Below are 23970 nucleotides of genomic sequence, written 5' to 3'. Positions count from 1 at the left end.
CATAAATCAAAATCGCATATATTGAATACAGTCACATCGCCTTTAGCCGGAATCCCTCAAACCCGGAACTCTCCGATAGCCGGAATTGAAATTTTCTCGGAAAATCGTTCCCAAAGACGGAATTTTCTGGAAAATTCCGGATTTGGGAATGATTTTCCGAGTGGCACATTTTCCTGAAAATTCCGAGAAAATTTTCCCGATAGCCGGAACTTCTGGAAAATTCCGGGGATGGGGGATTTTTTTCCGGGTTCGAGAGATCAAAATCAGGCGCATTTTCTGGAAATTCCGTGAAAAATTTTCCGTTACCCGGAAAATTACGGGGATGAGGGATATTTTTCCGGGTTCAAGATACAGTATGAAGTAATGGGATGAGGGATTTTTTCCGCCTTAGAGAGAGTCGTTTCGTTACCCGGAAATCTCTCATTCCCAGAAGTGCTCTGCACCAATTGTTCCGGCAATGGGGATATCACTGTACTTAGTTACATGGGTAAAATAGGATGCATTCCATAACCCAAATTATAATATTCCAGACCCATTTTCAAGACAAATAAATCATAAAGCAAACCAATACAATATTATTTTTTAAACAATAGATAAAGCAAGTGTACAGTACAGTGTAATTGACTTGGGTAAACAAGATGATGGAGGTGGTGGTAGAGGTTTACATAGTGGGTGATGGTGTTGGAGTAACATCTGCAGAATCATCAGGGTTGGAATCCTTATCATGGAGTATGACATCTCGCATAAGGCTGAATTTTGCTCACATTAATTTAATTCCTGGTAGGAATAAGGTCTTTGCATAATAGTGAATTTGCCTCTACTGAACTCACATATATCGAGGATATACTGTATTGGATTATGAATGGATAAATAAGATAACACTCCTATGCCACGAGCTGAGGGATGATTATTGAGGGACAGTAGACTTTTAGGAGAACTAAGTCAAATAACTGACAATGTGGGATCACACCAATTTAAGGCTTTTAGCAGATTTGCATTGTAGGTATTGTTACTATCGATCTACAATGTTGACACAATCACTTCTCAAAATTAAATTTACTGAAAACAAACACAAGGAACCAACTTTACATACCCTTTATTAATTGCAGTGTCTGAAGTTTTAAAATCTGTAGGTTGCTATGTGAAATTTAAGCCATATCAAAAAAATTTAATTTGTTTTAGTATAAAAGGGAAGATGTGTACAGTATTTTACACCTAGGTATTTGGTGTCGATTCTGCAGATTTTATTTATTTTTTTATAAAATAGGATATAAAACTGAACAATATGTTTCCTATTCCTGTCAAAAATGTGAACATTTTATGTATGTATCAGATATTGAGATAACTGATGACTTCTAAATGATTCAAACTACATATACCTTCTGAAAGGTATTAAGAAAAATTTTGAAATACTTTCTGATGCACAAACTTTACCTTTAAATTTGTATAGAACTTATAACCGGAATAAAAAAAAATTATTAGTTCCACCAAGACCACATTTTCTAAATATCAAGATCAGCCAGAAAAAAACGTGTAGAATTGTGATGTCACTCATGAGTGTGGAATGACAGCAACACCAGGCTCCAGCAGTCTCCTTCAGCCAATCCATGAGTTCTTTATTCTTCTTTAAGACCAGAAATTGTCCAAGTCCCACATTTGCCTGCTGTGGAAACAGGACATGAAAATGTACATGAGGACACTGAGAAATATGCTATTAAAGACATAAAAAGAATTTTACTGAAACTGATCTGATGTGCTCCAGTTTCAGTATGTGTTGAATGAGATCCAGACTAGAACTGTAAGACAGTGGCTACCTTAACCCTTCCAGATCACAATCAGCTAAAAAGTGGCCATTTCTTAGGGATTATTTTCCCCCAGCACAGCCTAGCTAAATATATCATGAGGAACAGCACAAACCTCCCATGGGAGTGGACAGTCACTCAATGCTTGGTTTTGTGTGACCTATGAGGAAAATTACAGAAACAATTTATGACCTGAACTTGTTGGAAATAAACTGCTATATGCATTAAGAACTTTACAGTAAATAAATAAATGCCAAACAAAGCAGTAAATATGTTAATGCCAGTAACAGCATTATACTGGCTTCTGGCAGAAGGCACCAAGAAAGAGGGAATTTGCCTCCACTAACCCACTCTTTCTCCTTACTTTACAGCACCTCGCCCACCACCACTTACTGCATACAGTAGATTGGGCTGTCAATCAGTTCTTGTAATTAGCCAATTTCCATTACAACTACAACAAAAAAATTAAAATCATTTAAATCTACAATATAAATCAAGGTTTGTGTACACAAAATCAGGCATTTTCTGGACAATGACACCTTACCTTTTCTATGGTTTGAGTTTAATAAGCTACACTTTTCTTAGCTGCCAAAACAGTGTTGCGCATGAGCATGGCCACAGTCATTGGTCCCACACCTCCTGGTACTGGAGTTATATAGGACGCTTTCTCTGCACAACCTGTAAATGATGAAAATCGTAAGTTAAAGGATGTACTCAGAAATCCATTTTCTTTGCAAAACCCAATTAGGAGACTTGAATACTATACTGTACATACTAAGTTCCAGGCAGCCCCAAGCATTAAAGCAAAAGTAAGATCAGAAGAAACCTGTACTGGAAGTAATTACCAAAATTAATTTTTTTTTTACCCTAGACCCTTAATCAGCATACAATACTGAGTCAGTACTGCACCTACATAGTCTGATATGTAAATTTCTGAACAATCTTGCACATTTCTGCAAATCATCATCGTTATCAACATCTAATGGCCATTTTCCATACATGTGTGGGTTAGCCACAATTACCTGATGGCAACATTGCCATCAGGCATGCTGAAGCCAAAAAGTAATATTCAAATGACTGACACACACACATTAATAACTTTGTTGCTGAACAGAAAGAAAACCCTTTGACTGGAAAAAACCTTAAAATTTAAGGAATACGTACAACAAAATCATCTATATATGTTAGGTTGCCAATATGATTTTGACTTACAATGGGCTATCAAGCAACTATTAATGTTGATCCCTGATATGTTACACATGTAACCACGAAGCCACTATTTACCCGACTAATGAACTATGAATTCAGGCTATTCTTACTTTCAAAGTCACAGTCACCAACAAGTTTGGGTTTGCCAGTGATGGGGTCCTTGATCCGATTGATTCCAACATCTAATATAGCACACCCTGGCTTAATCATGTCTCCACTAATGAGTCCAGGAAGGCCAGCTGCAGTGACAATAATGTCGGCTGTAGCAGTAAACATACGCAGTTGCTCTGCTGGTGTATAGCGATGACATATAGTTGTGGTAGCATCCATACCACCAGTTTCACCTGTGGATATGTAAAGTAAGAGTTTTCATTCTACAGGTATAATCTCTTTTTGATATTAAGCTAAACCTTAACACCTTTACTTCTTGACTGTAATGATTGTAATCACATGAACATTAAACCCAATAAGAGTTGAGATATTTCAAATGCTAATACTAACAGATATAGTTAACCCTTGATATACCAGAATATACCAAATGGAAAACTCAGGTCAAGTAACAATGACTCCAAATAGATGAATTATTATTTAAAGAATATTATTGGACAAAGAAAAGCTATAGGTAAGAGAATCAATTGTGGTGACATTTACCTTCCTCATACTTTTCACTGTTTACATAGTAGACTAATTATGGGCCCAAGTTCTAGCTACTGATAATTGATAAGGAACTTTCACCCTTAGCAAGACTATCCAAAAACTCAACTTTCTGCTTCAAAATAAATGTGATCAAATTTGACACAAAACATACCGTCTGGACGAATGCCATCTCCGTGTAGAAGCATAGCAATGGGCATTCCAACATTCTTACTTCGTCCACATACCAATGCATTCTTACCAAAGGTCTCAATGCCTGAGGAAAAATATGAATTATTTGTTTTAATTTTTACAGCTGATACCATCCACCTTGCATCACAGACTGATACAGTTGAACATCACTATACAGTAGTGCACTACTAAAATTATTATTGCAATGGATGGTCTGAAAAAGTAGACATTTTGGTATACTGTAGTATAATAATGCTTTTGCCAAAGAAGTACTCTCACTCCTCCCAATACTGAAATCACAGTAAATAGTTTTATATTACAGTAAAAATAATTTTAAAGCAAATTAAAACTCTGTTTGTATCTACAATATGTGTATACAGTACAGGTGTTGGCACATACAGTATGTCTTGGCAAGCAATTCTCAACAGTAAACACTGAGCTCCTTGAATCTCCTACAATGTCCCAGCTTCTATCCACTTACCCTACAGTGTGGAATTCAGGTTGCTTGTAATGTAATATCATTCATGTGTTTATTTTCTTGTGAACAGTTAAGTATTTTGTAATGGTGAGAGGATTCTGTGTGTCTTCTAATGAAATTAATTCAAGCTACAAAGATGTTACACTATAGTGTATAGTATGTACACCATTTTTCACGAGCAAAAAATTAAAAAGTTAATCACCCTGCATTTATACAGAGAAGGTTAACCTTAAGGAATGCAGTTGCCAATACTGTGCTAAACCAAAATTCCTTCATTTGACACATAGGTTCCCAGGTTTAAAAAAAATATATATATAATTATCATTAACATTTTATGTTCATTTTCCGTACTTGCATAGATTATCTAGCTGTTGAGTAAAACCCTAGCAGAATGACCCTCCCCCCAACACCACAAACCCTGGGCACCAGCCCAGTAAATTCAACCGAGACCAGGGAATGGACACACCTCTGGTGACCCAGTTGCTATCAGGCATATTTAAGCAACGTTTTATGGCTAGATGCCCTTCCTAATGTAAACCATTATGTTGGGAACAGCTGGCAAGGCAGCTGTTCTGTACAGACAATCAGAAGTTATAAGTTCAAATGCTGATGAACCGACTCAAGAATAACTATACATTGTTCTCTACTTGTATTTAAACTATTATAGATTAATGTAATGTAATATAACTTAAAAGATGCCTAATACATTTTGGTAACTAGTTGTTTTGCTCTTGTAACTGCTGTTGAGTTGGCTGGCTGACTTGACTGAACTTGGTTGGAAACTTGAGCCGAGACAGCTTCGTTCAGTAAACCGGTATATATACTCGTGGGCGGCCTCGGATCAGTCACTCACTCTCGCTCCGTGCTTGAGCAGTGCTCCTCGCCACACAAATAAACTGACAAACATAGCCTGAGCTTTATTCTTGGATCCAGTGCTACACTCTCATTACCAACACTCAGCATTTGCAAATAAGTCTCAAGCAGTTTTCATAAAGCAAACCATAAATAAAAAATAAAAAAAAGGGAATTTTGTATTACAGAGGCATAAAATCACATGCTCCCTTTGTTCACATCCAGCATCTGGGATGATCCCGAAGTACAGTAGTAAATATTACTACATTTATTAATTCATCGTTCATAAAAAGAACCAAACTGCCATAAAATATCACAGTTTGCATAAAATACCCGGTAATATTAATACAGTATCATTAATTTCTCGCATGGCACCACCATCTTTGTTTATATTGTGGATATACATTACACATTATTCTCTCCTTATCACTTATTTTCTGCAGGTAATGCTCTATACCGGTCTTCATCCAAAATATTGTATTCTCAAGAATTCATTACAGTACAAATATTTAATAAAAGCCACCACTTGTCACCTGCATAAAATATTATGATAAATAACAGAAAAGGGAGCAATATTAGACATCATACAAACTGATAAAAACTGTTACAATTTCAGAATGATCTTGGCATACCTCATTATACTAGAGATCGTGACCCAAGAAAAATATCACTGAAGTTTGGAAGTGTCATGAATGACTTGCAACCATCCTTAAAACTTGACTTTCAAAGACACTTCAACCATTAACTACATTACAGGGAATGGTACAAGATGTGAAGGATGACAATATGACAAAGATGGTGAGACTGGACCAACAGAGTGGATTAGATATGTAAGGTTTACATTGAATGGCAAAAAGATTAACACTTTGACAAATGTGGTGGGAGAGGCCATGCAAGGTTAACATATGGGAGCCATTTAGTAATCCTTCGTGGGGGGAGGGGGGAATGACTTGCTTTTCAGTAGTCCCAATTAAATCATAGCACATCGAATTGAAATTTATTAACAAGAATATTTCCTCATTTACTAATCCATTGAAGCAAGGTTCCTGATGAACTATGTCCACTAAGATTTGAACAATGGCAACTGTTAAGTTTGGCTGTGCTCATTAATCATACAATCTCAAAAATACTCTCTGTGTACAGAGTATTAAGTAAATCTCCTATGATATTTATCTACACTGGTTCTTTAATATACTGTACTGTATTATAAAGACAACAAAATTAGAACAACTACACTTTGCCTCTATGCCTTCTGGATTTCTAAACAACTTATTACAGTACATACAGTAGTAATGAAAGTTTATCTGTATGTAAATACAAAATGTTACATTTACTTTTCATTAAAAGGAAGTGCTTTGACACTTGTCTTTTATTCCAACATGGTTAATAAGTTACTTTATGAGATGCACCACTTTGCAGCTCCCCAAACTAAAACCCTGGATAAGCCTCCCTGGCAGGGGGGCTTATCCAGGGCAGGGGTCCCTGCCCATCAACTATGATTTCCTATGCTGCATAATTTGAGTTCTTGCTGCTTCTAAACAAGTTGTTTCAGGGCAATACAACTAAACATACTGGCTTATCATCATAGCAATATAAATGGTTATACTGTTACAAGCATGGGGCAATTAATTAACTTAGCTTAACTAGTTTACTTTTGAAATAACACTTAATCGAAATTTTGACAAATTAATTGATTACCTTCGATTAATTATCAATTAACTCCTTAGAAAAAAATAACAAATAATATATAACACACCAGCCCTTGAGTATCCGATATATTTAGCATTATAAAGTGTAATAAGTATGTGATGAAAAAGTTTGAGTTTAAACTTTAATGGGGTTATTATTTATTTGATATACAGAATTCTTATCTTATCATGATATCATTTTTCACATAAGAAAGTCTAACTTGGTTTTGCATACTTAAATAATAAAATTATTTAAATGTGAAAAACTGTTGAGTAAAAAATAAAAAAGTTAAGAATTTATAATTATTTTATCTCAAGACTTATTCATACCAAGGAAGTAGTGTGCCAGACTGCCTCACTATTCAGGTATTCAAACTACAGTATTCATTGACTCTTCTGGAAAATATTTAGAGGATATTAAGTTATTTAATCCACATGAAAATTCCCCTAAGCAAATTTGACACAGACTGGTTAACTTAATTTAACTTAATCGAAAAAATCTTTAACTTTATGAGTTAATGTTGAAAAAATGAGGTTAACTTAACCGGAAAATTTTTTAATTACCTTAACTACAGTAGTTAAATTTTAAACTTAATCGCCCCATGCCTGATACTGTACTGTAATGACAAAAGAAAAACTACAAGCTCTATGGGTTGAGTAAAATTCAAGTAATTTCATAACTACAGTTCTTGTAAAATAATATTAATTTCCAATGAGGAAGCAAATAATCATATAAGATATACATACTGCATACAGTATACACACATAAACACACTAAATAGAGCAACAAAAAAATACCGGGATTTATTTCAACATTAGAGGAATATAAAAAGACATGCACATCACCACATCAAACTCACCATACCGCTTAATGAGTTCCATGACCCCAAGGGGGGTGCATGGACCCATACTGCACATATCTAGACAAAACCTGAAATATTAATCACAATAAATTTTTCAAACTCATATTCTAACATTAGATCAACTATTATATATTACCATATGCCAAATTTTGCAAGCTTTATCTTGGTATATTACAGGATTGCCAGAATCAAGAGCAAACACAAATTGTCAATGCATTTACCATCAACCATTTCATCTAACTGCTGAGTCATCCACATAAACCTATCATTTATATGTAATACTGTTTCCCTTTCCCTATTCTATCACCTTCTTGGTCTCACTCCCTTTTCATTTACTATCTAGCACTAAATTATCCATCTTTTCACTAAACTTTCATTTCCGATTCATTCAATATGTCCATACTCCCTCAATACTGTATACCCTTTGTCACTTAATTTATTTCCCTATTTCCACCTTACTTCTGTATTTCTTATGCTCTACATCCTATTCACCCTACATACTGCTCTCAAACAATATTTTTCTCTTGGTTTTATTTCTTTCCATCTTACATTCACAGTCCAAGCTCTACACCCATATGAAATAAGTTCAAGCTCACCAAGTTATGCACCACAAGCCCGAGACGACAGTACTGTAATGTATATGAGCAATAGTGTTGCATAAATAAACACAGCTCTGTGTCTGTCCATGTAATATGTTTAGTTTAGACTCTGGTTAAACTTACCCCAGTACCCGGAAAAATTCCGGAGATGTGTGATTTTCTCTTAGGATGAGAAATTTGTCTCAAAAATGTACCCAGAAATATCTCATTCCTGGAAGAGCTCTATACCAAATATTCCAGCGAATGTGGATATCACTGTACAGTGTGTGTTTGTTTTATATATATACCTGTATATATATACCTGTATATATATATATATATATATATATATATATATATATATATATATATATATATATATATATATATATATATATATATATATATATATATATATATATAATATATATATATATATATATATACAGTATTTAAAATCTTTCCACATAATAGGTAAGTATTACATCTGCTGATGGTGAGATAACCTGCAGAAAATTCCCTTATAAAATCATGGACTCTTTAAATGCAGCTCACCTCCCAATGTTGATCACATGGAACCCATCAACATCCTTCTCTGGGATGACAGAGTTGCACACTACCTTCTCCTCCATTTGATCCGGTAGAGGAAGCTGAAATGTTCAACTAATTTAATATATGCAATCATTAATGGAAAAATATGCTGACTATTAATTTATTTTTCTAGCTTAGATGGTAGTTACTGTATTATTTAGACAATCTACAGAGAGTCTTAACAAATTAGAGGAGGTGACAACAAACCTTGATGAACTTAGCCATAACAAGTGTGAGTTACTAATCATGAACTACTTTACAGCTTATGAGATATTGAATTATGATCCACAGTAGGCATGGGCCTGTGCCGGATCATGTGTTTGTGTGGCCCGTGGAGTGATTGAGAAATTTTATTTAAAGTGGCCCGTGGTTCAGGTAGATACAGCCAGTTTATTGTGAGCAAAGCAATGTTTATTAATACAATACTCTTCACACACAATTCGTTACTATTTTATCACCTAAGAGTAAATAGCTACGAAAATGTAACAATGAAATAAGTATATATATACTGTAGTCAACAATTTAAACATTTTAACTAATTAAGTACTTCCATAATAACACAAGAACACCTAAATCACACCTCGGTAACCCATAGTTGGCGAGTAATTAGCATTGAAATAATGTAACTAAAAATTTACAAGCATCATTACAACCACTAATTACCCCGCAATCAAATTGTGGACCATAGATTCGGAGAGAGAGAGAGAGAGACAAGAGATGTGCCAATAGGTCGTTTCAATGTAGTTCCTCATATTTCAAGATTAACATTGGTATTATTCTGGTGGGTGTGTCTCATAAGTAAGAAAAATGCTGTAATTGTAGGAAAAATCAACGTATTCACAGACTGCTTCACTCATCTTCTGTTAAATGCCAAGAAACATTTACAAATTACTTTAAAAAATTATTATGATGGATTTGTTTAATAAATGGGAAAAAGACTGATTGTAAACTGATAATATCGTAAGGTGGATGTGACAATAAACTGCTTCACTGTCTGTGCTAATACAATATTAACATTACTTTTGGGTTAGGTAAGATATAAATTTTGGTGAGTAGGCCTGCTGAAAAATACCTAAGTTGTAATGCAGCCCGTGACTGAGGAAAGGTTGTCCATGCCTGATCTAGAGGTATAGAATTATCACAGAGATGAAATCTTTGGGTGTTACAAGTATTGGCTGTTTTGAGAAAAGTAAATGGTGGCAAAATGAGATAAATAATTTGAAATGAAATGTGTTGATAATCTTTGGTAATATAATAGTACAGTATTAATTATATTCAGCCCTTGTGCACAGATGGTAGTGAATGTAACTAACTTAATACACTAGGTAGTCCCCAACTTATGACCGACTCGACTTACGTCCACCCGCACTTACGACCGCCTCAGTCGTACCAAAATGTGGTCAAATTATGTATTTTTGAGTCCCAAAGTCAGTACACAGACAAAATTTTCACCTGTAATTCACTTTAAAATGGCTGGCAAGCTTAAAAGTGAGTGTTTTGTGGTGCTGAGAAGAAAAAGAGACCCAAATTTTCGATTTTCCATGTGTTATTTAAGCATTTCCGACTTACGACCATTTCAACTTACGACCTGGATGCCGGTCCCTAACCCCGTCTTAAGTTGGGAGTACCTGTATATATACCGGTACTATATATATAAAATCCATCATATTTTTAAATTCTTACAATCAGGGTGTAACTCAGTCTATGGAATGTCAACAGTATCTGTTAAACTTATTGAAGAGGATAAAAGGTGGCTCTGCCATGCTTGCTGGAGAGGTCAATAATTGTGAGCCATCTGTATGACTGTATGATCATAAATAAATCTTTGAAATATTGAGTAATTATCTGTTCAAAGAAGCTGGTTTAGTAAGCAAAGCATCAATGTCAAAGTATCAATGAAATAAAGCTTCATACCAAACATCAATCCTGGGCTTTTATGACATTAAATCATGACGCCCATAAAACTTTGTCTTTGCATAAATATTTCAATCACCCATTTCTTACCTGAACCAAAATGCCATCAACATCTGGGTCAATATTTAGCTGATTCACCAGACTCAATAAAGTAGACTGGCTGGTGTCCTCTGGTAAGTGATGGACAGTACTCTGAATGCCTGAAACAAGTACAGAGGTAGCTTAACATCCTCACGTACAATTGAGAAAGAGAGTGCATATGATTCAATGTGCATGATCAAATCCTTTGCTTGAAACTAACCAATCTTATCTGCAGCTTTCATTTTATTCTTGACATAACTACCAGATGCAGGGTCTCCCCCAACACGCACAAGCACCAGATGAGGAACTCGTTGACCACGGGATACCATGTGTTGAACATCAACTGAGAGTTCTCTATATATTTCAGCAGCTACTTTCTTCCCATCAATTATTTTTGCTTGTTGACTGTGGAAATATTGAGAAGTTTCAAATATTAATCATATTTTACTTGTTTAGAACACCAATTGTTAAAGATTTTGTTATTTGTTATTGTTTTCAAATACCAAAATATACATAATTGTTTTTTCCTTGAATCCCGTATTTAATTCATTACATACACTACAATTTTGAACAGTAGAATAGTAACCCTAAATTCCCACAGTGATTACAATCCTAGAGTGTCTTAGACATGATACCACAAGAAATGAAAGTTCAATTAAAAAACTTGGGAGAAAATGAGATGGACTCCAGGCCCTGAATATTCCTTGACAGCCAAATAAATGAACTATACAGCAGTGTTAATTTTTAGAGTTTCTGCATTTGGTACCAGGTACACATCTGGGAGAAGGTGGGGTGAGGGCTCATAAGGTATCTTTAAAATGAGTCATCTGACACTAACTACTATAGTAAAAAAAAGTCCCCCCCATGAGAATTCAAGACAAACCCCGTTTAATTTAAAAACTGCACAAGAACCTGAAAGTGGGTCTAAACCTCCACCACACAATAAGGCAAAGATACTGACACTCCACTTAGCCAACTTCATCTCCCAGAGCCAGTCATAATTCATTACAGCCTAGTTCTCCAATCAGTAGCCTCTAAGTATAGAAATCAAGCTACCTCCTGTACCTTCAACACTGTGTGATACAGTACTAAAAATTACTAAGTAGGCATTATTCTAACATGAAAAATAGCATTTTATCCCCCCAAAAAGTTGTAGTTATTATTGAATATTATTAATATAAAGTATCAATATACATTTAGTATTAATAAAACATACCTAACCTACCAATCCTAGGTTAGGATCGGCAAATAATACAAGAACAAGGAGAAAGACACACACTTATATAAACCAAACTGCAGAAAAGAACAAACCCAGAACTCCTTCAGTCAGTCACAGACGACGTGTGGAACAATTGGTAACAGTCAAGACATACTGCACACCTTTAACTACCTACTGTATTAAATTTCAAAATAGAACATAAATGCTTTCTTACCTTAGGAAAACGACGAAAAGTTCAGAAGCAATACGTTTTGCATGATTTGAACTTGACAATTTCTTCCGGCTTCGGGTAATGGATGCCAATTGACATCTGACACCATATTGCTTTCATTTGACATCCGACGCCATATTGCTGTCGCACTAATAAAGATTTCTTTGGTTGTATGGTACATCCAAGTTGCATGTTGCACACAATGTTCTTTGTTAATAGAGGATGATCAAACAAAAATTCTTCAACTTCCTCTTTGCCGGTAACAATTTAAATAAATTGAAAGAGATTAAATGAACACCCAGAACACAATATGTTTCCTAAATTGTGGCTAGATTTCAAGTGAATACCAATTTTTTACCAATTTGTATGCCAGGGAAACGACTTCGCTGATCGGACAAGAAGTAGAATTTCTAACCTAACCAAATCTTCAAAGCTTAATCTAAAGTAATATAGTTACAGTATCTTCTGTTATCATCTTAAGAAAACAAAACTTCTATAAAAGGAACCACCCAACCTTCAGGAAAGTGGAGAGGTAGCTATGGCTGCATCAGAGGTTGGAGTGAGCGCATGTCAAACTGTGTTCATGGGAACCAAAAATATCAAAATTTATATTCCACAAAACAAATTGCTCGTGCACTTTTCGTCAATTTCATGAGGTAAGTGAGCATTTATGTCCTATAGTGAAGCCGTACAGTAGGTAGTTATGAGGCACAATTGATCTTAACTATTACCTAAATTTTACTGTCTAGCGTCAGTACAGGAAGTATCCAAAAGAAACCTACCATGTTTGATAGTGCCACACTGGATAACACCCTTCCCACATCTGCCCTGAGCCACTTCTAGAGCAAATACTGTAATAGGGTTTCAATTTACCTATTTAAATAATATTCTTGAGAAAATCCTGAAACCAAATCATTCAAAAAAGTGTAATAGGCTACAAGTAAACAACCATATCTTCCCTATCAGAGAGTACGGGTGTATTAAGTTCATATGATGCAATAATCTCTGGGAATCAAACTTTCTCTCTGTGACAGTAAAATGTTAAGAGCTACACATTTACAAATGGAATAATTACAAAACTATCTGTAACACTGCACTGATCGAAGTGTTGTCTAACTTGATGACTAACTGTACTGGTGATAATACAAATGGGTTAGGTACTGTGACGTCTACTGTAGGACCTGAAAGGGCTAACCTGCTGCATGTCCTTTGAAAGTGTCGTCGTGATCCTAGTGCGAGAATTTTAGATCCCGAATTCACTAGGCTGATGATCATCTGTCTTCCCAACATCTTGCAGAACACAAATGCTTTACTAAACCTGTACCCACCACGCAAAAGTGTGGCCAATATTCCAGATTTAGAACTGAGAACCCAGCACGGTGCTTTCGGCCACGCGTTACCTTGGCTTGCTTACCTGGCTATCACATTTCTCAAGCTGTGATTGGACGCCTCAGCTTAACCAATTTGTTTGTGGATGGTCATTAACGTCACCTAAACGTCATAGTGGAGTAATAATTCATTTCCATGGCTATTTAATTCACTACAGTATTTAAACAACCACAGGCAATGATCTTTATTTAACTCAGTGGAGTATCAAAATAATTGTCTTCGGGACTCTCTATTTGGGTCAGTGGAACACAAGGATCATTATACCTTATATTTTAATGGTTAACTAACTACTGTAACGCCTGTATGTATACCACAGGGTTGATGAACAGTAATAACGTCAATAATGGAGTATTTAATTATTTACACAGCTTTTTACTTGACTCCGTTTAAATCAGTTGTGAAATAAAACAATTCCAATTATAGTAATTAAATGGAGTATTGTGACGGCACCGAATGTGAGCTTAATAAAGACCCCAAGGTATGAAATTAATGCTCAATACCATGTCAAGATCAACACTGGCGTAAATATAGATACATTCTGGAGCCAGTACATGCCCAGTACTTGCCACTAGGTCAAAGCATATCAACAATACGTGACAGACCGGTCAGTGGCCTAGAGGTTAAGTATAAAGAAGTAGGACATCAACTTCCTCTCATCTGACTTGGGGTCTCGGGGCTCGAACCTGGGACGTAATATTGAGAGGTAAAATGATTGGTTAACTAATTTTAATTGTAAAATATTACTATTTTTGTGTATTTGGCCAAAAAAACTTTAAATTATTATTCACTGATCCAAATTGTACGAAACAATTCATTTCATATAAAGTTATGAAATAAGATACGGTATTTGTTTCTTAGAATTAAAGGGATTACGTAAACAATAACAAATCCCAATATATCTGTTTAAAGTCCTATCTCACAATGCTTTACGGGGTATAGACAAAACAGTTAATGACCAAACAGACATAACTAAATGAAAAACATAACATAAACAATAAAACTGAATACCAAAGAATGTACAAGAAGATCATACTGAAAGATGTAAGCTAGAGTTGTCACCAAAGTCAGAGTCAGTGAAACAAACTTCATTTTCTATGGGAGTGTTGTGAGGTTTGGCGAGGAGGTGAGTGACCAACAACACCATCTTCTGGTTGGTGTAGTTAGTGAGCACCTTTAACCTTTTGGAAGAAGAAGGAAAAGACTGTCAAATAGATCAGTATATACGGACTTGGTAACTGATGCTCGAGTTTGTCAAGTTACATAATCTTTCACTTGAACCACTTCTTCACAGTTGGTAAGAAAAGCACAATAAATTAATACTAACAAGGACGTAATATAATGAATTGACATTCAGTGAACCAGATACAGTCGGTCCAACTAATTACCCAAATGTACCCAAATATAGCCGGAATGAAGTCAAATAATGGTCCTAGATGAATAAATCAGACTGCCAATCACTTCTCGACTAGTATTGGTGTCAGAAAGTAAAAAAAAAATTGGTAAACTTAATTTAATCTGAGTTGTGTTGGGTTAGGTTAGGTTAGATTATATTATATTAGATTAGATTAGATTAGGTTAGGTTAGGTTAGGTTAGGTTAGCTACATGGACTTGATCTATTAACTCAGATTAAATTAAGTTTACCAATTTTTTGTGACTTTGTGACACCAAATACTAGTCGAGAAGTGATTGGCAGTCTGATTTATTCATCTAGGACCATTATTTGACTTCATTCCGGCTATATTTGGGTACATTTGGGTAATTAGTCGGACCCGATACAGTAGTGGTTGTAACACAGGGCCTGTATATTTGGGGATAGTGTTCTAGTTTGTGCTGTTCTTGTATAATGTGAGATGATATAGTATTTAACAGTGCCATATTGCCTAGATCTAAACTAGCTCCGATATATGAAATAAAAGCAAGTGTTTTTTACCTCAAAAATAATGTAAATTCAGTGAAATTATGGCAAAGTTTGGGATTATTATGTTTTTACCTTCTTTTGTCAATGATGCAGTGAGTAGGCCACACCCAGTCCTGCAATTTCAGTAACAAGTGCATGTGATTTTAGCCTGTGTCATGTGTTGAAAATATTCTGGGCATGAGCAGTTCAATCAAAATATTATTGAAATCTTGAGGCAGGTTGATATTACCCCTCGTAATAAAAGATTAGATTAGGTCAGATCAAGTTATGTTTGGGTTGGTAAGCTTTTGATCAAACCACATGCCCAAAACATTGTCAGCACGGTACAATCTCAACATGTGACACCAGACCAGACTACTGATCCTTAGTAAACTTTGACCTGTTCCTGCTAAAATGAGAGAATTTAGTGATATTTGGGTTTATCTAGTATTTAAAAGGCGTCAGACCAGGAGCACCTTTATGACATTCAGTGGGTCTGGGAACTTCTTGGAGTACCAGATACCCTTACATACATTCACCTAAGCATGAGTTAGGTTAGATTACGTTAGGTACTGTATGTTAGTTTTGTTCGGAAAGTTCCCGGTCTTGCTGAATGTCAATAGAGGTGCTCGTTATTTTGCACCAGTTGAATCCATGGAAATTCTACTTTATGAAAAAACAGTATTTTTAGTGGGGGGGGGGGGTAGAATACTGTTATTAATACTGGTGCTGTACTATGCTTTGAAATGTTAGGACAAGTATATTTACACTAAGTAATGTTCTGATTTTAAATGTAATATATATTTTTTTATCTTTAGAATCTTAATTGCAGGTGTCAAGAAGTAAGATAATACCTTAGGAAGCACATCAAAGTACTGAAAATGCAAAGCAATACTTTAAAGAGGATGACCTTTCATAAGAGACTGATCATGAGCAGCTTTACATCACTTACATACCAAGCCACAAGACCACTCTCTACTGCCAGGTAATATCTCCAGTCCCAGGCCTATAAAATTATTACTGTACATTTATGTTTCACTAATTGGAGTAGAATACATAACTGCTAATCTGATCTCTTTGCCTTTAAAAGTTTGCTGAATAGTTATACAGATTTCATGAATATAATTGATATACAGAATTGTACTTAAGATTTAAATTGTATGTAAAACTAAATAGAATTAATTTTCAGCCTAAAGACTCAAAATCACTATGAAGTACTGGGATTAGGAAGAGACTGCACACCAGCTGATATTAAAGAATCGTTTCTCCGTTTGTCAATGGAGGTAAGAAAATGTAATTCTTAGCTTTTATATAAACTTACGGGATACTTTGATTGATAACCAAAACTCACAAGTGAAAGCACTACTGTAAATATTGAATAAAGTTTTATCCTTGTTTCATTCACATTTCAGCCCACTTAGACTTCTCATCTTCTTGTCCTCCTTCTCTTTTCAATAATTTTTTAATATACAGTACTGTACTGTACTCCTACATCACTCAATATGGGTGTCTGCAGGGGGTCACAGGGGCATATACCCACTTCCCTGGATTTTATATTAAATTATACTACCTGTACTGTATTGTTAAACACTAATATCATATTTCACACAAAAACATTTGTTAAAAATACAACTATTGTACTGTACTGTATAATTAATCATATGTTAAGTTCACCGGCATATGCAATTACTGTACTTGTACTGTACTCATAAATTTAAATTTGCCTTTTTTCAGCAAGGGGTATATCCCCTATTATTCCAAATTATGGCAGTAGTACTGTACAGTACAGTGTATTGCAATTACTTAAAATTAAAATTTTTATATGTACTGTATGTCTATACCAACAATGAAATTAACGTGATTTCTGTTTCTTATAGAATACTACGACGTATTCTGGAAAAATTTTGTTTTTTCATGAATTTTGTTTACTTACAGCTTCATCCTGATAAAAATCCGGACTCTCCAAAACACCACCAACAATTTGTTGCCATGAATGAAGCTTACTCAGTTTTAAGTAAGCCTCACTCACGTCTTGCATATGATGCAGATCTCGCATTCCAAGAACGTCCAAACATGCACACTTATGGTGACATAAGGACAGATGCTCCACGAGAAAGAGTGTACGTACTCATATTATTTTACTTACACTGTATGATGAGATTATGCTAAGGCAGACAGAGATGTTTCAGTAGATAATACTGTCAGAAAGTGCTACCAGCTAATAATACTGTATGTACAGGTATATTAATAAGGTAGTTCAGAATGTTGTACTAGAGTTGATTATTGAGTGCAAATGTCCTTAACAACAGACCTAAAGTTTTGAAACAGTAATGATGATGGAAGGACAGTAAATTAAATACGGGATGAAAGTTCTTAGGGTTGGCTAACTGCTGACGCTTTATAAAACATACAGAAAACTGAGTACCCGGTATCCATTTTTAGGTGAATACTGTAGATGCCTACTGTTCATTTCTTTGCTTTATATACAGTTTATAGAGTTACTCTTACGAAAAGAATTCAGTTCAAGTATTGTACATTACTCACTAAATTAAGTAGTAGCAGCAGTGTGCTTTAGTAATTTTTGTTTATTGAGGACTCACGGACCCTGGATTGGGTACTTAGAGACCCACCCAAATATGGACAACACTGGGAAAAGGGATTTCAGGATCAGCCATCCATATGTTAGTGTTTGTGTTTACTGAAACTTAACAAGTTCCTCTATCTGCAGCATATTCCGAGATGAAACGCTATGGGAAAATCGAGACAGAAGTGAAGACCACAAATATGAAGGGCGACCTTACTATGGAATACGAGGCATTGATAAAAAGCTGCCAAACTCATACATTGCAGCAGGAGCCATTCTCTTCATGGTTGTTGGTGCTATCTTCCATTTCTTCATTGCCAAGTTAGTACATAGTACTGTACTGTACTGTACTGTACTGTACTGTATATGAAATATTTTTTCTGTCTCCAGTAGAAGTTATTAATCCATAATATACTGTTTGAATTACTGTAATTGAAACATCTAGTTAACGGAATGGTGATTTGTTACAGCACTTCCAGTGATCACTTGATAATTCGGCAAGATTGTCAACTAGAAGTTTCAGTTATAGTTAGATTCTCTTGTACTGGTGACAGTCACATAAATAAACAAGTAAATGAAAGTAAGTAAGGAATGTTTGTCTCATCACTGCTTATGCTGACCGCCTAATTAGGTAGGAAGTGCATTTATGTTATATCTGATTCCTCTTTTCTGTAAATATATAATATATATACCCTGTACAGTAATTAAGGTAGATTTACCAAGATATTTCTGTTGGTCCATTTCACCCAGGATTTTATTCTTCAGCCATGATTATATCTCATGAAGTTTACCCTACTTAAAGCTAGCCATAGCACTGTTGCCCAGCTCTGTGTACTTTGGGGTAAGTTTGGGCATAGCCACACAAGGTTGTGAGAGCAGTTACTGCTCTGCCAGGTGTAACACGACATTTAATGGGTTGGTTAATTTTGGGGTTTCAGCTTGTAGTTTAAGAGAATTGAGGAAAGTAAAATTTAACCGTGATATTCTCTTAACATCTGTATCTTTCAGGAAATCCTCTGATTTTGCCATCGAGCACCTAAATCGTCGTGACAGAATTGCAGGTGAGCATCATCGGTTCGCAAAAGAACAAGCTAGGCTTAATGGAAATGAACTGCAGATGCTACTGTTTAGACAAAAAAGTGAAGAAGAAACTCGAAGAAAGTAAATAATATATGAGTAGAGTATATTGTATAAGCAGTGAAACTCATTAGTACTTCATAAGAGATGGCAGATCACAGAATAAACATAGTGACACAGAAACACATGACAGAATAAACATTACATGACAAAATTAACCTCATATGTCATGAAGCCATATACTGTACATGTCCATTTGCCTATTCCAGTGCATGTGTGTTGTTGATACAGCAATGGTAATAGTTTTAGTGGTTTACATGTACAGTATTGCTACAGACATTCTAGTACACATTCTTCAGATTTAGATTACCGGTAAACCCTTCGTGAAAATTCTAATGAATTACAGTACAGCATTATCTATTGTATAACTATTTTTTGCTTTTATGACTAAACTAATATAAGGATACAGTACAGTATACACTTTGAACTGCCAACAGTTGGAAACCTGAACAAGAAAACTCAGTCAGAATCTTACTCTTTTAAACAGTTATTTATTAAATACTGTATAGAGTATTCAGTTTAGTTTCATATACGTAGTGGAAGTATGCAATAGAAGGTTAGTCTTAATTCTTTGCTTACAAATGATACTTCATATTTAGGTCCTGGATGAAACCTTTCATTCTCACCTGGGAGAAGTGGCACTGTATATAATATATAATATTTTTCTGTAAGGTTCTAAAGATACTGTATTAAAATAAAAGATTTATGACGATTTTGTGTACCGTATTTGTAGGCCTTTAAGATGCACCCCCCTCCCCAGCATTTTATACATGTATATTACCAAATATTTTTGAGAAAGGGATGGTCATTTTTAACATTTATGCCTAGGGTCACATGCAGTCTCTTGTGTTACTAAATTAAATAGACTCACGGAATGGTTTACCAGCCCAAGCTGTAGAATCAAGAACAGTACTGGACTTCAAAATAGCCCTTGACAAAATTATCAAGAATAATGTCTGGATCCTACACAGACCACTTTACCTCACCATGGCCACCTCTAGTGGGTGACCATTAGGTATAAAAGGTAAATAAAATACTGAAAAACACGCAAAAACACAAGAAACGTAAGGCATATTATCACAGACATAAAGTAACGCCTAAATGGTAAGCCAAAAGGCTGAAGCAAACTCATTACTCCCTGTACCTCCTGTCCCTGCATTCATAAACAATATCGCCTACCTTTCTTATGTTATTTCATAACTGTACTACTTCAAGCAACATTTGTATACCTTACTACAATATCAAGATGAAATAATTAAGCTAAAGCCATTCAGGAAAAGCTATTTATGAAAGTTTAACACAACCTCCATTTGCATACACACAGTGTGCAACCAAAAGAAAACACTTGGAGCTAGCACAGCTGATGAGGTAGATTGGAGTGGCATTCTGCTAAATTATACATTACCCCATGGCTCAAAAGTAATGAAGATAGTTACAATATGAAGTAACAGCTTGATGATATTTCAGTCTTCGAGGATGGTGATTTTCCAGGTGGCTTTGAGGATGATGGATAAAATTTTATGCTACTTTTTTTTTACCTCTGCTGCTTGCTATATAAGATATACAAAACTAACATTTTAGGCATATAATCAGCAATAATTAAAGCATATAAATAATAAGGAAAGCATAAAAATGCAAAAATACTCTAATACAAGTTAATGTACACAATGCATCACAGTCTGAGGAATGCTAGCTGGCTGACTGCCCTCGAGGCTTGCCATAGCAATGCAACCCAGCTGGGACGCTGCCCCATAGCAGTGGGTCTCCCTCACTCCGCTCCCTCTCCCTGCTAAATTTTGCGCTCGCACGAAGAAATATTTTTCCCTTTATGCTTTTGACTGTTTTTAAACTTATGATTTTTTCTTCACATTCTGTATGTAGGATTGTGTGTGCATGTAACAGAGTAAAAAAAATGGAGAAAGAATCTAGGGGTATGGTAGGCAAGCCCAGGTTAAAGGAGCTTACTGGTAAGGTTAGCTTCACATGTACCGGGTTGCTATTGTTCACCGTAACTGATCCATGAAAATGCATGAATATTATTACATATCTGTAACTTATGATTACCTATTGTATTCCAGTAGTCTGTATATACAGTACTACTGTATTTAGCATTACAAGCACAAAATCTGATGTTTTTCCCCCAAAAAAAACACAAAATTCACTTTAAATACATGTTACCAATTGTACTTTTCCCCCCCCCCAAAAAAAATATTTATTGTAAAATGGGGGTGCATCTTATAAGCTGGCAAATACAGTACACTATTTTTTTGTAAATTATTATATTTTTTTATGTATATATGAAATGTAAATACACTATAAAGGCTATTCATTCTACAGAAATACAGTATGAATCCTGTCTACCTAAGAATCCTTTGATATTTTAAATACCATTTACTACTGAAGACTTGAAATCTCCTTCTACACAAATCATTGTAATGGTAAACAACTACAACACAAATGACTTACCGGTACTGTAATTTGTAGATCTTGACCAAGATTCACCAATCTGCAGCCCATTGAACTGTGGGAATAAAACGTAAATATACAAAATCTGTTCATATCCACACTTGTAATTTGATACACTGGAAATAACTACAAAATACACAGTACTGTACAATATTTTTGTAACAAAGTAAAAAATGTCAAATTTAGAAATGCTTTATTAGCAATGTAAGACATAATAAAACAATATTTTCAAACTGCCATCAATAAAAATCCTGACCTCTTCTCATGTTGTTTGGTTAATAACTTTTAACATTAATATTACTGTATCCAGGAGTCTACATATGATCACATTTACATACTTTCTCATATATAGTCATGATTGTTATATATTGTATTACTGTAGAACAATTCTGGGTATGTAGAAATATTGAAGGATAATGTAATGAAGAGTGAATTATTACTTTAGCTGAAACGTATGAACACATATACTAAGTGTGTTTTCTAAAACTTTTTAGCCAATTATTTTCTGTAATAATATACATTATCTGTGGTGCAGCATGACGAGGATTTAGGGATGCAAGACAAACAGGCATTTTGTTTCACAAAAACTGGAATATTTCAGAGTAGATGTAGTGACAGATGCTTTTACGCTCACTAACTCTGGGCCATGATCTTAGCTGGGAAGAATGCTAGGCTATGACAATGCTGATATTAATAGAGAGAAACTGACATAAGGCACAGAATGGTGAGAAAGAGAGAGAGACTGTGAATAAACCAAACTTGTTGGGTCCTTTAGCAGACCACAGTATCTTGGAAGTTGCAGGATAAATAGGCCCCAGTTCTAGTAAGCTCCATTACTGCCAGGCCATAATCTATCCTAACCATTAGCATTTGGGCTTCCTAAGATTATGAGCCCTTTAGGGTTCAAGAATATCAAGAGCCAAACCCATTTAACCAGTCACCCCCTAGGAGCTCCAGCCTAGCTTGGTGACTGCCCCGCACCCTCCTTGACCTGGAGACAATTATCTTGTACACTGGAACAGAGATTGTCATTATCTTAGTATCAGAGGTGATCACGTGGCTCCCCCCCCACCCACCCCCCGAGAAGTAGAGGTCACCCACAGTCTTGATAACTCAAATTAATCTTTGGCCCTACCTCTCACTCACTACCTCACTCTGGTTTTGCCAAGGTTGTCCCTCTTTTTCTCATATGAGTTTGAGTTTAACTTGTGTTATTAATCTGTCTGTCTTTTACTCTGGCTTTATCTAGCTGCTCATCTTTTGCTTTGTCTCTTGTTTTGATTGTTAATACTTTTCGTATTATTTAAGTCTTTATCTGGAAAATTTCACACTCAATTACAAACTGAAAAAATTTTGACTATACTACAGCAGTATAATTAAGAGAGTAATTCTAATGAAGGATATTCTTTTTTTGGAAGAATTTAAGACATGAAAAATCATTGGAGATGTCTATGACATAGTAAATGTTATGTAACATTGACATATTACACCAGTGTGCCTTTCAGCTGAGCTTCATAACCACCATAACCACTTCTTCCCCAAGACCTAAATTTGTTTTTCTTTTTTTTTCGGATTACTAGTGAAATTAATGCAAAATACAGAGTACAGTACATTGTCTCTATATTCCTATTAGCTTTATCTTTCTCTGAGTGTCACTGTCTGTCTGTTTGTCTTTGATTCTGTTGTTGTCTCTCTCAATCTATAACTTCATTGCTGCCTTAGTCTGACCTCAGTTTTGTTACTGTTTGTCTCTGGCTTTGACACTGTTGCTGTCTGTCTCTTCCCTTGACACAGTCGCTGTTTTCTGGTTTTGTCCGCCGCTATTCTTAATTGGCTTTGAGTTATCAGTTTTAGATTGTCTCCTTGAAACTGTTGTCAGTTAATTATCATACATTTTCTGTCACTGTCTCATTGTCTTTCTGTTTAGTATGCCACTCTCTCCCTTGAGGTCATTTATTGTCTTTTTCTTTTATTGCTGATGGTTCTTTTCATGTATTCATCTACATATTACTGTGTCCTCCTTTTCTTTTCCAAATTTCTGTAAATTTTTCTTATAATGTATCCTGTTACTATTTTTTTTAATATGCTTCAAGAAATTGAAATAATATTTACAAATGACTTTAATATAAGAAGGTTGTTTGGCTATCACTACGTTTACCTCTCACTGAAAAACTTAACACAAATC

General features: G+C 35.2%; 2 protein-coding genes across 4 annotated transcripts; one reads left to right on the top strand and one right to left on the bottom strand.

Annotated features, from left to right (window-relative positions):
• Positions 1-1079: 1079 nt before the first annotated feature.
• LOC121861094 (bifunctional methylenetetrahydrofolate dehydrogenase/cyclohydrolase, mitochondrial-like) lies at positions 1080-14843 on the bottom strand. Of its 3 annotated transcripts, none has more exons than XM_042358656.1 (9): positions 14734-14843; positions 11102-11286; positions 10891-11000; positions 8851-8945; positions 7715-7785; positions 3820-3921; positions 3122-3355; positions 2347-2480; positions 1080-1663 (listed from the first exon to the last, which is right to left on the bottom strand). In XM_042358656.1, exons 1-8 carry the CDS (start codon positions 14787-14789, stop codon positions 2365-2367), a joined length of 969 nt encoding a protein of 322 aa, XP_042214590.1. In that variant the 5' UTR covers positions 14790-14843; the 3' UTR covers positions 1080-1663; positions 2347-2364. The 3 variants fall into 3 exon arrangements, with proteins under 3 accessions (XP_042214590.1, XP_042214591.1, XP_042214589.1); XM_042358657.1 differs by lacking the exon at positions 14734-14843 and adding an exon at positions 13726-14089; XM_042358655.1 differs by lacking the exon at positions 14734-14843 and adding an exon at positions 13507-13718.
• LOC121861095 (dnaJ homolog subfamily C member 4-like) lies at positions 14808-22048 on the top strand. Its single transcript, XM_042358658.1, has 6 exons — positions 14808-14994; positions 16431-16583; positions 16788-16881; positions 17534-17718; positions 18327-18503; positions 19191-22048. The coding sequence occupies exons 2-6, from the start codon at positions 16480-16482 to the stop codon at positions 19345-19347; spliced, it is 717 nt and encodes a 238-aa protein (XP_042214592.1). The 5' UTR covers positions 14808-14994; positions 16431-16479; the 3' UTR covers positions 19348-22048.
• Positions 22049-23970: the final 1922 nt, after the last annotated feature.

Source organism: Homarus americanus, unplaced genomic scaffold (assembly GCF_018991925.1).
Source record: "Homarus americanus isolate GMGI-L3 unplaced genomic scaffold, GMGI_Hamer_2.0 scaffold52806, whole genome shotgun sequence".
NCBI lineage: Eukaryota > Metazoa > Arthropoda > Malacostraca > Decapoda > Nephropidae > Homarus > Homarus americanus.
The sequence above is the reverse complement of the archived record's forward strand: the minus strand, read 5'-3'. Positions and strand labels throughout refer to the sequence as shown.

Excerpts from the sequence above, each read along its gene's own strand:
- LOC121861094 (XM_042358655.1), bottom strand. The coding sequence starts at position 13,601 with ATGTTGGGAAGACAGATGATCATCAGCCTAGTGAATTCGGGATCTAAA. Across the intron at positions 11,287-13,506 it reads TTTCAAAGGACATGCAGCAG|TCAACAAGCAAAAATAATTG; the intron begins GTTAGCCCTTTC and ends ATATTTCCACAG. Across the intron at positions 3,356-3,819 it reads AGATGGCATTCGTCCAGACG|GTGAAACTGGTGGTATGGAT; the intron begins GTATGTTTTGTG and ends ACATATCCACAG.
- LOC121861095 (XM_042358658.1), top strand. The coding sequence starts at position 16,480 with ATGCAAAGCAATACTTTAAAGAGGATGACCTTTCATAAGAGACTGATC. Across the intron at positions 16,584-16,787 it reads AGACCACTCTCTACTGCCAG|CCTAAAGACTCAAAATCACT; the intron begins GTAATATCTCCA and ends ATTAATTTTCAG. Across the intron at positions 17,719-18,326 it reads GATGCTCCACGAGAAAGAGT|CATATTCCGAGATGAAACGC; the intron begins GTACGTACTCAT and ends CTCTATCTGCAG.